The sequence below is a fragment of the Bos indicus x Bos taurus genome, chromosome 3, assembly GCF_003369695.1.
Source record: "Bos indicus x Bos taurus breed Angus x Brahman F1 hybrid chromosome 3, Bos_hybrid_MaternalHap_v2.0, whole genome shotgun sequence".
In the NCBI taxonomy this organism is placed as follows: domain Eukaryota; kingdom Metazoa; phylum Chordata; class Mammalia; order Artiodactyla; family Bovidae; genus Bos; species Bos indicus x Bos taurus.
In genome coordinates, this window is record NC_040078.1 from 67,576,368 (window position 1) to 67,589,617 (window position 13,250).

The 13,250-nt window shown below is 39.7% G+C and overlaps 1 protein-coding gene across 1 annotated transcript in view; it reads left to right on the plus strand.

The window, feature by feature from the left end:
• The first annotated feature begins 262 nt into the window (after window positions 1-262).
• PIGK (phosphatidylinositol glycan anchor biosynthesis class K) overlaps window positions 263-13,250 on the plus strand; it is a 140,414-nt gene continuing 127,426 nt past the window's right edge. The window contains exons 1-3 of the mRNA XM_027536849.1: window positions 263-378; window positions 3,989-4,042; window positions 10,654-10,745. Of these exons, the coding sequence (XP_027392650.1) occupies window positions 286-378; window positions 3,989-4,042; window positions 10,654-10,745 (239 nt within the window). The 5' untranslated portion in view covers window positions 263-285. The remainder of the gene's footprint in view (window positions 379-3,988; window positions 4,043-10,653; window positions 10,746-13,250) is intronic.

Genomic DNA, 13,250 nt, shown 5'->3' on the forward strand with positions numbered 1-13,250 from the left:
TTTATAGGCTCACAGTTTTTCTCCACTGCTTTTCAAAAAAGTTTTAAAACGCCCATTTTATAATACAAAACCTGAAAATTTACTTCAAGGGTCAGACTCAGTCCCTGCTACCCGGCAAACGCAAGGACTGCGGAAAGCGCGGGCTTTTGAAAGCTGGCGAGGGGGCCGCTCTCTAGGAGGCGGGGCAGGTGTCGCAAAGAAAAGGAAAAAAAACTACGCAAACCCCGCCCCGCGCTGCTTTACGGCACTCGCCCCGCCTCTCCGGGTGCGCTGAAGCCGGCAAACATGGTCGACACTTGTTTTCTCAGCCGGGGTTTGACTACCCTGGCAGGGTTGTTGCTCTTACCCTTCGGCAGCTTGGCCGCTAGTCAGATCGAGGTAGGAGTCAGGCCCTCTGAACAACGGGGCCCTGCGGGGGACAGCTGTGTCGTGGCCTTAAGCGTCCAGCAGATGTCCGATACACAGCCACGGAGCGAAGTCTCCTGGAATCACCCATCAGCCTCTTATTAAGATGACTGTGCTGTGGGGAGGGTGTCGCAGGGAACGGAAGAGGACGGTGACTGTCTGTTTCAACCTTTTAAAATGGCGAATGAAAAGAATCAAGTCCTGGGCGGCGGGAGAGGGCCTGATCCTTTGCTCCGAAGAGCGTGCAGTCCCTAGTAGGTCAGCTCTAGAGTGCCGCGCCTACGTCCCAGCTACCAAGCTACAACGTTCTACTAGGAATCAGATGGGTACAGTGTTTTATTTTTGGCTCACACTAAGTTCTGGCCAGATATAAAGCCTTTACTCTCCCATGTACTCTGATAATACCTTCGTCCAGTTCTGCCGCCTACATCTCTAGCATAATTTTTCAGAATAGCAGACGTTTGAAAATTTGTGTCCAAAGTTTTATATTCGGACCTACCCCACCTCCTTGTGGGGTTTCTCCTATGCTGGAAACCTAGGATTAAAAAAAAAAATGAACTCCTCTCTTTATTTCACATTTTAATCATCACTAAATTCTGTATTCTCAATATTTAAAATTGCTTTCACTTCTTCAGTTCCACTCGCTTGATGCAGGCCCTCGTCTTTTCTTGCCTGGACTATTTCAGTAACCTTATCTTGTTTTCTTCAGGCTTCCAAATTCCTTCTCTTTAGTCTTCATCAAAGTAAGTTTGATCAGATTATTCTTCAGATTGCATCCTTTCAGTGTTTTTGCAAGGAGTAAAGTGTAAACATCATGATCTAGTCTCTGCCTACTTTCCAGTCTTCATATAGGAACCCATTCTCCCCACCATCTCAGACGTTAGTCAGTCAGTTCAGTCGCTCAGTCGTGTCCGACTCCTTGCGACCCCATGAATCGCAGCAGGCCAGGCCTCCCTGCCCATCACCAACTCCCGAAGTTCACTCAAACTCATGTCCATCGAGTCGGTGATGCCATCCAGGCATCTCATCCTCTGTCGTCCCCTTCTCCTCCTGCCCCCAATCCCTCCCAGCATCAGGGTCTTTTCCAATGAGTCAACTCTTTGCATGAGGTGGCCAAAGAATTGGAGTTTCAGCTTTAGCATCAGTCCTTCCAATGAACACCCAGGACGGATCTCAGACGTTGAGCTTAGACTAATGCTGAAAGCTTTTTAAATATGCAACTCTACCATTTTAAAAAGAAAGCATGCACATGCTTTCTTTATATTCATGAATTATCGCTAATTTATATATTCACTATGAAGCATGTTGTCTAGATAATATAAATATGTATAGAAATTCTATTTTTCTTATATATTCTAGCAGATTATTCTGTATAGTTTGTTTTGGATATTATTACTGTTTTTTGTAGTTATATAGTTGTGTTTTTTTACATTCTGATGTGTTATTCTTCCTGTTTCTTTGTTTGCTTATTTACTAAAATGCAGTGAAAGCTAACCCCTGTAGAACCTTTCCCTATTCTGTATTTTGCATTTACTGTTGTACTGTGTGCACTTGGCTAGTATAGCTCTCATCTATCATATTATAACCCATGTATACTTTGTACTCACTATTATTCCATCATCTTTCATTTATAGGGCAATAGCTGCCTGCTTGGTTTGCCTCAGGTCATTCTTTCTTCAATGCAGTCTGTTCTCCAAGCCTCAGACAGTGTAACTTTTAAATACACAAATCTGACCATGTCACCTATATATATACCTTAATGTTGTTTTAAGGATAAAGAGCCAAATCTTGGTTATGACCCATAGGCTCCTGCCTGTACCTCTGGTTCTATCTCCCCTCTCTCTCTTTAAAACTTCTAGTTATGCTAATCTTCCTTTTAGTTTCTAGAACCTTTAAGGTCCCCTCTGCCAATCGGATAATGTTCTCTCTGTCTGGAATTATTTTCCCTCTCTATCTGTTGAATTGTCACCCAAATCTCTCTGAAGAAACTTCCCCCGCCATCCCTGCTGGGCTCCCCCTCCCATTCCCTGATCAGGCCAGGTCCCCCTGTTGTACTCTTTTATGATACTGTATATCTTACCTTTAGAGAATTTGTAGTTTGTCCTTATCTGTTGGATGTGTGGCTAGTAACGTCTTTGGAGGCAAGTACTAGCACTGTTTCGCCCATTGTTGTGTTCTGAGCATTGAGAACAGTAGAACAGCTGGCGCGTGAATGTGATGAATGAATGAATGTTATATTGTAGTGTAAAATGTTTGCATGCTTGTCTTTATTGACCTCAGGGATTCTTGAGAGAAAGCAGCATGCTTTTTTTTTTTACATAGTACCTGGCACATAATAGGTGCTCCACTAACCATATGTGGATTGAATAAATTTGCAGTGTCTATATTATCTTAACAACCACAAAAGAGTTTTGACATCTTAATTTTTTTCACTGAAGTCTTAAAAATGTGAGAATTTTGGAGCTAGAAGGGACATTAGAGATTATTCGGTCAGCTCTCATTTCTACATGAGGAAAATCAAGTCCAGAGAGCTAAATGACTTAGTCTAGTCTCACAGCCAGGTAAGGGATAGGATCTGGGCTGAAACCCAGATCTTCAGATTCCTAGCTCACTAATGCATGTTGTTTTCTTTAGCATCTGTTCAATTGTTGAGTAGTTTAAAAAGAGATATATATTGGGTTGGGTTGGCCAAAAAGTTCATTCTGGATTGTCCATAAGCCATAACAGGTATATATATAACACAGACACATGCACTCGAGTGATTTTTTAATTTCATTCTTCTGGAAATTTTCTTCCTAGATGAAAATTAAAAGAGCTAATATTTGTTTTGTAGTTATTATTGTCCAATCACCATTCCTACATTCTGTGTGTCAGATAATGCTACCATTTTAAAGATGGGGAAGCAGAAGCACAGGAAGTTAAGCAGCTTTCCTAAGTTTATACAGCTAGTAAGTAGTAGGGTCCAGATTTGAATCCAGGCAGTCTGATTGTTCTCATAATTAATGCTGTTTAGGAGCAGATCTGAGATCATTATGGTTTATATTCACTGTTATTTTAATGCATAATAAAAATCATATTCATTAGATGTCTGGATGGTACTGGATGTAGAGATTTTTAATGTTCCATGATGGCAAATGTAATTAAGATTTACTCTAACAGATAGTAAAATGGTACATGGAAGTATGCTAGAGAATGTATTCAATCAGATATATTGGTGAGTTCAAATAAAACAATAGGAAGCATTCAATATTCATTCCTATTCAGCAGGAAGGATATTGTTATGTGTAGAATGAAGACATGAAATAAGTCATTCACAATTTAAAGACTGAATGGAAAACTGGAAGCATATGAGGAAGAGCTAACTGTATTTGAGATAAAATGTTTAAAAACAGCCCCTCTCACAATAATCCCTCAAATAAAATTATTTTGTCTTTCATAAAGTCAAATACTAGAATATTTATAAACTTGTGTGGTGATGACTTATTGTAACTAAAAATTCCATGTATCTTAACTGCCCTTTATCAGTCTTTATTCTGGGAAATTTGACTTTCTTCTAATCTTTCTGCTGTTATTTGATTACTAGGATCAAGCAGAACAGTTCTTTAGAAGTGGCCATACAAACAACTGGGCAGTTTTGGTAAGTATTCTATAAAGGTTTGTCTTGTTTGTTTACATTAGATATATGTCTGAGAAATTTTGTGTGAATCAAATTCTTAAGAGTAAAATTTATTTCTTGTAACAGAAATTATGGCTATATTTAATTGACCACATCAACAAATAATATTCTTTGCTTCCAATATATCTGTCAAGTGGTGATGTGTAAATAAATAGAAAGATAAGCTAGAGATCCTGTTGTTAAAGGAAGTATTTTATAAAGTGTAGTGGTATTCTAATGACAGAAACTAGTAACTTACATTGAATATTTCTTATCTATAATGTTAGTTTATAGAAACTCTCTACTTTGGCTATTTTCTTAAAAAAATTTTTATTTTTTGTTTACAAAAATAAATGATCATTGTAGAAAATTCAAGTTATACAGAAATGTTTAGAAGAAGACAGATTAATTTTATGTTATTGTGATTAAATAGAATAGTAACATGTCTAATGACTCATTTCCTTGTTGTTCAGGTTCATGACTCATTTTCTTGTTCTTCAGGAACAAATACCTTTTATATGCTACCACCTGATAAGAGATTTTATAAAGGAATTGAACAAAAGCTGCTCATGATAAGAAGAGAGGTTTCAGTGATCACTTGAATTGGGCAAAACTGTGAAGTAGCAGGCCATGATCCACCAGTTTGAGAGGATAACTTGTTTTGTAGAAAACTAAAGTGTTAGTTGCTCAGTCGTGTCTGACTCTTTGTGATCCTATGGACTGTAGTGTACTAGGCTCCTCTGTCCATGGGATTTTCCAGGCAGGAATACTGGAGTGGGTTGCCATTTCCTTCTCCAGGGGATCTTCCCTACCTGGGAATTGAACCTGGGTCTCCCTCATTGCAGGCAGATTCTTTACTCTCTGAGCCACCAGGGAAGTGTAGGAAACTTAGGAGCACTTCCAGTTAGTCTCTCTATGGAAATTCTTAAAAGAGGGAATAACTGCCTATGTGCAGACAGCTAATTTCCAAAAGGCTCCTTTAGAATAGAAGCCTGTTAGCATTAGCTTATACCACACACATATTAAACTCTTCCTTGTTCTGGGAACTTCCATGTTCTTGAAATAGCCCCTCTCTAATCTCAGCAACCTGGGTCTCCGTAGAGAAACTGAGGGTGAAAAAGAATTACCACCGAGTATTTCACAACTGCTGTTTTCATATTTGTGCAATATTTTACACATTAATGGCTTCCCTGGTACTCAGACGGTAAAGAATCTACCAGCAATGCTTCTGGGGAGATCTGGGTTTGATCCCTGAGTTGGGAAGATCCCCTGGAGAAGGGAATGGCCACCTACTCCAGTATTCTTGCTTGGAAAATTCCATGGGCAGAGGAGCCTGGTGGGCTACAGTCCATAGGGTCACAAAGAGTTGGACATGACTGAGCAACTAACACTCTTACACGTTAACTCAGATTTACTAGAGCGAGACTTCAGTAAATTGTACTTTCTTAAATGGAAAATTATGAAATTTGACCAGGAATGGCTGAGTTGAAAGTATAAAACATACATTTCTTTCAATGTTATTTCATTCAAATTAAATATATATATACACACACACACAAACGTGTGTGTGTGTGTATATATATATTCCAACTACCCCTCCCCCCTGACCCTCCTAGTTTGAATTAGTTTTAATCTTGACTGGATGATTAGAGGTAAATGAAATGCCCCTTTGCTCTTGTAATATGACTGAGAAAACTTTCCACCAGAGGGAGATAGAAGAAAATTGGATTCCATTTTAGTTTCAGGATCTGCTTTGATTAAAACATTTTTGTCTCTGTTTAATAAAAGTTATATAATCCATATTCCTGGTGAAAAAAGTAATACTGATGGGTAGTGATTTTGTTTCTGTCTTTTTTGGTTTTGGTTTTTGCTAATATAGGCAATAGGATAGTGAAAATCCTTGAATACATAATTTTGCATGCTTCAGTTCAGTTCAGTCGCTCAGTTGTGTCCAACTGTTTGCGACCCCATGGACTACAGCATGCCAGGCTTCCCTGTCCACCACTGACTCCTGGAGCTTACTCAAACTCATGTCCATTGAGGCGGTGATGCCATCCAAGCATTTTATCCTTTGGTGTCCCCTTCTCCTCACACCTTCAATCATTCCCACCATCAGGGTCTTTTCCAGTGAGTCAGTTCTTCGCATCAGGTGGCCAAAGTATTGGAGTTTCAGCTTCAGCATCAGTCCTTCCAATGAATATTCAGGACTGATTTCCTCTAGGATAGACTGGTTGGATCTCCAAGGGACTCTCAGGAGTCTTCTCCAACACCACAGTTCAAAAGCATCAGTTCTTTGGTGCTCAGCTTTCTTTATAGTCCAACTTTCACATCCATAGATCAGATCAGATCAGATCAGTTGCTCAGTCGTGTCCGACTCTTTGCGACCCCATGAATCACAGCATGCCAGGCCTCCCTGTCCATCACCAACTCCCGGAGTTCACTCAGACTCACGTCCATCGAGTCAGTGATGCCATCCAGCCATCTCATCCTCGGTCGTCCCCTTCTCCTCCTGCCCCCAATCCCTCCCAGCATCAGGGTCTTTTCCAATGAGTCAACTCTTCGCATGAGGTGGCCAAAGTACTGGAGTTTCAGCTTCAGCATCATTCCTTCAAAAGAAATCCCAGGGCTGATCTCCTTCAGAATGGACTGGTTGGATCTCCTTGCAGTCCAAGGGACTCTCAAGAGTCTTCTCCAACACCACAGCTCAAAAGCATCAATTCTTTGGCGCTCAGCCTTCTTCATAGTCCAACTCTCACATCTATACATGACCACAGGAAAAACCATAGCCTTGACTAGACGAACCTTTGTTGGCAAAGTAATGTCTCTGCTTTTGAATATGCTATCTAGGTTAGTCATAACTTTCCTTCCAAGGAGTAAGCGTCTTTTAATTTCATGGCTGCAGTCACCATCTGCAGTGATTTTGGAGCCCAGAAAAATAAAGTCTGACACTATTTCCACTGTTTCCCCATCTGTTTCCCATGAAGTGATGGGACCGGATGCCATCATCTTCATTTTCTGAATGTTGAGCCTTAAGCCAACCTTTTCACTCTCCACTTTCAATTTCATCAAGAGGCTTTTGAGTTCCTCTTCACTTTCTGCCATAAGGGTGGTGTCATCTGCATATCTGAGGTTATTGATATTTCTCCCGGCACTCTTGATTCCAGCTTGTGTTTCTTCCAGTCCAGCGTTTCTCATGATGTACTCTGCGTATAAATTAAATAAACAGGGTGACAATATACAGCCTTGACGAACTCCTTTTCCTATTTGGAACCAGTCTGTTGTTCCATGTTCAGTTCTAACTGTTGCTTCCTGACCTGCATACAGATTTCTCAAGAGGCAGGTCAGGTGGCCTGGTATTCCCATTTCTTTCAGAATTTTCCACAGTTTATTGTGATCCATACAGTCAAAGCCTTTGGCATAGTCAATAAAGCAGAAATAGATGTTTTTCTGGAACTCTTTTGCTTTTTCCATGATCCAGCGGATGTTGGCAATTTGATCTCTGGTTCCTCTGCCTTTTCTAAAACCAGCTTGAACATCAGGAAGTTCACGGTTCACATATTGCTGAAGCCTGGCTTGGAGAATTTTGAGCATTACTTTACTAGGGTGTGAGATGAGTGCAATTGTGCAGTAGTTTGAGCATTCTTTGGCATTGCCTTTCTTTGGGATTGGAGTGAAAACTGACCTTTTCCAGTCCTGTGGCCACTGCTAAGTTTTCCAAATTTTCTGGCATATTGAGTGCAGCACTTTCACAGCATCTTTCAGGATTTAGAATAGCTCAACTGGAATTCCATCACCTCTACTAGCTTTGTTCGTAGTGATCCTTTCTAAGGCCCAGTTGACTTCACATTCCAGGATGTCTGGCTCTAGGTCAGTGATCACACCATGGTGATTATCTGGGTCTTGAAGGTCATTTTTGTACAGTTCTTCTGTGTATTCTTGCCATCTCTTCTTAATATCTTCTGCTTCTGTTAGGTCCATACCATTTCTGTCCTTTATCGAGCCCATCTTTGCATGAAATGTTCCTTTGGTATCTACTGGAAAAACCAAACTTTGACTAGATGGACCTTTGTCGGCAAAGTAATATCTCTGCTTTTTAATATGCTGTCTAGGTTGGTCATAGCTTTCTTCCAAGGAGCAAGCATATTTTAATTTCATGGCTGCAGTCACCATCTGCAGTGATTTTGGAGCCCCAAAAGATAAAGTCTGTCACTGTTTCCATTGTTTCCCCTCTTTTTGCCATGAAGTGATGGGACCAGATGCCATAATGTTAGTTTTCTGAATGTTGAGCTTTAAGCCAACTTTTTCACTCTCCTCTTTAACTTTCATCAAGAGGCTCTTTAGTTCTGCACTTTCTGCCATAAGGGTGGTGTCATCTGCATATCTGAGGTTATTGATATTTCTCCTGGCAGTCTTGATTCCAGCTTGGGGTTCATTCAGCCCAGCATTTTTCATAATGTACTCTGCATAGAAGTTAAATAAGCAGGGTGACAATATACAGCCTTGACATACTCCTTTTCCTATTTGGAACCAGTCTGTTGTTCTGTGTCCAGTTCTAGCTGTTTCTTCTTGACCTGCATACACATTTCTCAGGAGGCAGATAAGGTGGCCTGGTATTCTCTTCTCTTTCAGGATTTTCCACAGTTTGTTGTGATCCACACAGTCAAAGGCTTTGGCATAGTGAATAAAGCAGAAGTAGATGTTTTTCTGGAACTCTCTCGCTTTTTCAATGATCCAGTGGATGTTGGCAATTTGATCTCTGGTTCCTCTGCCTTTTCTAAAATCAGCTTGAACATCTGGAAGTTCACGGCTCACGTACTGTTGGAGTCTGACTTGGAGAATTTTGAGCATTGCTTTGCCAGTGTGTGAGATGAGTGTTGTGTGGTTGTTTGAGCATTCTTAACATTGCCTTTCTTTGGGATTGGAGTGAAAACTGACCTTTTCCAGTCCCGTGGCCACTGCTGAGTTTTCCAAATTTGCTGGCATATTGAGCTCAGCACTTTCACAGCATCATCTTTTAGGATTTGGAATAGCTCAACTGGAATTCCATCACCTCCACTAGCTTTGTTCATAGTGATACTTCCTCAGGCTCACTTGACTTTACATCCAGGATGTCTGGGTCTAGGTGAGTGATCACACCATTGTGATTATCTGGATCATGAAGATCTTTTTTGTATGGTTCTTCTGTGTATTCTTGCCACCTCTTCTTAATATCTTCTGCTTCTGTTAGGTTCATACCATTTCTGTCCTTTATTGTGCCCATCTTTGTATGAAATGTTCCCTTGGTATCTCTAATTTTCTTGAAGAGATCTCTAGTCTTTCCCATTCAATTATTTTCCTCTGTTTCTTTGCATTGATCACTGATCATTGATTTTACATGCTTATTTGAGCTAAATCAAAAAATAAGTACATTTTAAATCTTGGTGTATATTGCAGATTACCCTCTTAGAAGGTTTATATTAGTTTACCTTCCCATAAGTAGGATATGAGTGTTCAATCTCCACAGCCTTGCCAATAATATGAATTGTCAGGCTTTTGGATGGTTATCAATTTGATTTATGTTTTTAAAATTATGACAGAAGTTGAGCATTGTTAAAAGTTTCATTGTCCGTTTTTAATACCTTTATTATGAAATGCTTGGTCTCATTCTTTGCCCATTTTTCAGAATGGAATTGTTCATCATATTAAGTTATAATTATCAGGTTTTTCATTTCTGTTAGGGTTATATGGTACGTTTTTCTTTAATGTAGTCAAAAATTTTAGTGTTTTCCTTATTGGATTCCAGGTCAAAAATTCATTGTAATTAAAAAGGCTTGTAGTTCCTTTCCACTTGCAGGGGCGAGAACGTTTGTGATGTTCTCTGTTATTATACTTAAACCATCAGTAGAAGTATGTGATAGGAGGTAGGATGCTTAGCAAGTAGGTGCACTACCAACCAACCCCAGTCTCTAATTTTTCCTTTGGAATAGATGCTTGAGCGGGCTGACTTCTGAGGCACCGCATTACATTTTCCTTGTATCCTTGGTATCTTTTTTAGGGATCAGTCTTTTTTTTTTAAGTGTAAAGTTTGTTGGAATCATTTCTGGTTTTTTGTTCAGTTCAACAGCTTCTTTATGATGCATTCTCTTATGTGCATATAAAATCATTTTCTATGCTCTGTTTTTATCTCTATCTTACATTTTTCACAACTAAAATTAGGAAGCTATCCAGAGTGAAAGGAATAGTATATAACCTTCTATTCTGCGATGAGATTATGTTCCTAGTCTTGGATTCTAAAGAATTTAATATTTTAGGAATAAGAACATTATAAGATCACATAAATTGAGAGTAACTAAGTTGATTCAATATTTGATTAAATTCCACAAAGATTTGTTTTCTCTTAAGCTGAATAGTTTTTTAAATTTAAGACAAGTTATGAAAGACCTCTTTCTAGGGAGGTTGGTTTTATTGACAATTCTTTAGGTGCTTTGCTGTTTGTAGGCCTGATTATGATACACTTTTTAGGCATCTCTATATCCTACTTAAAGAGAAGTAATTTTGTAACTCTGTACTTTATTTTGATTCCTACAAATAATATATTTGTTTTGATACTTTAGGTTTGTACATCCAGATTCTGGTTTAATTATCGACATGTTGCGAATACTCTTTCTGTTTATAGAAGTGTCAAGAGGCTAGGTATTCCTGACAGGTAAGAATTCTTAATAAAGCTTAACTCTGGGCTTCAGTGAAAATTGCCTTTAGATGACTGTTATTATATTTGTGTATTTGTGTTATTTTTGAAAAACATAAACCTAATTTGAAGTTATTTTGTTATTGTTACAGCACACTGTCATGTATAAAGTAGTTTTAACTTAAGACTATAATGGCAAATTATATACAACAGCAATCAATAAATACTAAGGTAGGCAGATTTGATAAAGTGTAATTGTTCAGTGTCCCTTATTTAATTATTCAGTGCCTCAGTCTGGGTTTAATTGTAGGTAACAGAAGGCAATTCTGACTGATTCAAATAGAAAAGATGTTTATTGAAAACATATTGATTAGTTTACCAATTTGCTGGGAGGGTTGAGCCCTTGAAGAGTCTGGAACAGGAGAGACTACGTAACAGAAGAGACATGTCTAAAAATCATAGCATAAAGCCAGTCTGATGACAGGAATGCAGCTTCGAATTGCTGAAGGCCGGAGAAGGCAGTGGTACCCCACTCCAGTACACTTGCCTGGAAAAACCCATGGATGGAGGAGCCTGGTAGGCTGCAGTCCATGAGGTCGCTAAGAGTCGGGCACGACTGAGTGACTTCACTTTGACTTTTCACTTTCATGCATTGGAGAAGGAAATGGCAGCCCACTCCAGTGTTCTTGCCTGGAGAATCCCAGGGACGGGGGAGCCTCATGGACTGCTGACTATGGGGTCGCACAGGGTCGGACATGACTGAAGTGACTTAGCAGCAGCAGCAGACTCAGCTACTACACAGCTGCCACTGTTGCCTTTGGAAACTTAATGTTGCTACTGCTGCCAAAATCTGACCTTTGTTGTCCCAGTTTCTTACCATCTCCAGCTTTTAATTTAGAGTACTTGATGGGAATGTCACGTTGGCAGAGCATAGATTAAGTGCCCATATCCATGCTGCAGGGCTGACGGGAAGAATGACTATGGGGCACTGTTGGCTTCTGTATAGGGAGGGCGCCTCTGCCTTCTGTGAAGACTCGTAAAGGGGTATATTCCCTAATTGTATTAGGGATCTCAGGTACTAAGCAGAGCTTCTACACCTCCACCGGCAAATATCTGTCCTCCACCTTTGGTTTGTCAGATATGATAGATCTATTTTGGCTACTTCGGAAGCAGTCATAGAAGAAACTGCTGTCAGTTTGGTTACTTAGGTGTGATTCATCTAGTCCTATGGTTCCTCTCTACCACGTGAGGCAGTGTGGAAGGAGCTTTGCAGTTAGATCTGAGTTTGAAATCTGGGTTCAGTGGTTCAGTGGTGATTTCGGTTAGTCACTTTGCCATACTAAGCCTGTTTCCTTGGCTATTACCTGGTGATGGTACCACCTTCTTTGCAGGACTTAGGTACTTAAAATAAAGTGAATAGAAATATATATAAAATGCTGTAGGAGCAGAAAGGAAGCAGTGCATGACTCAAGAAACAAATTTACAGTCTATGTCAATAGATCATTTTAACCTAACAAGCTGACAACTATAGCCTATAACTGTAACTATAATTTAATTCCTGTATTTCATCTGGAAATTAAGGCATCTTGGTAATATCACTTTTAAAAAGTACATTAGGTCTGAGAAAGGATGATTTGTTATATGAAGTATAAGAATTATTCTTGTCATTAGCTGATTACTGTTATTTGTTCTCTTCAAATAGGTGTATGTAGTTAATCTGTTGATTTTTAACTGCTATTGCTTCTATACCAAACATGCTCCTCCAGGGAATTACTATGCACTAGTTGGCAGTTGGTTTCACTTTGGTAAATGAATCTTTGTCCTGTCTATTATTCATTTGTTGTTGTTTAGTTAAGTCGTGTCTGACTCTTTTGCAACCCCATGGACTGTACCTGCCAGTCTGCTCTGTCCATAGGATTTCCCAGGCAAGAATACTAGAGTGGGTTGCCATTCCGTTCTCTAGGGGATCTTTCTGACCCAGGGATCAAACCCACGTCTTCTGCATTGGCAGACGGATTCTTTATCCCTGAGTGACCTGGGAAGCCCCTTATAAGTCATTAGGTTTTTTTTTTTTAATGATTTAAATTTTAGAAGGACGGAACTGTACAAAAAAGATCTTCACAATCCAGATAATCACGATGGTGTGATCACTGACCTAGAGCCAAACATCCTGGAATGTGAAGTCAAATGGGCCTTAGGAAGTATCACTGTGAACAAAGCTAGTGGAGGTGATGGAATTCCAGTTGAGCTGTTTCAAATCCTGAAAGATGATGCTGTGAAAATGCTGCACTCAATATGCCAGCAAATGTGGAAAACTCAGCAGTGTCCACAGGACTGGAAAAGGTCAGTTTTCACTCTAATCCCAAAGAAAGGCAATGCCAAAGAATGCTCAAGCTACTGCACAATTGCACTCATCTCACATGCTAGTAAAGTAATGCTCAAAATTCTCCAAGCCAGACTTCAGCAATACGTGAACCATGAACTTCCAGATGTTCAAGCTGGTTTTAGAAAAGGCAGAGGAAC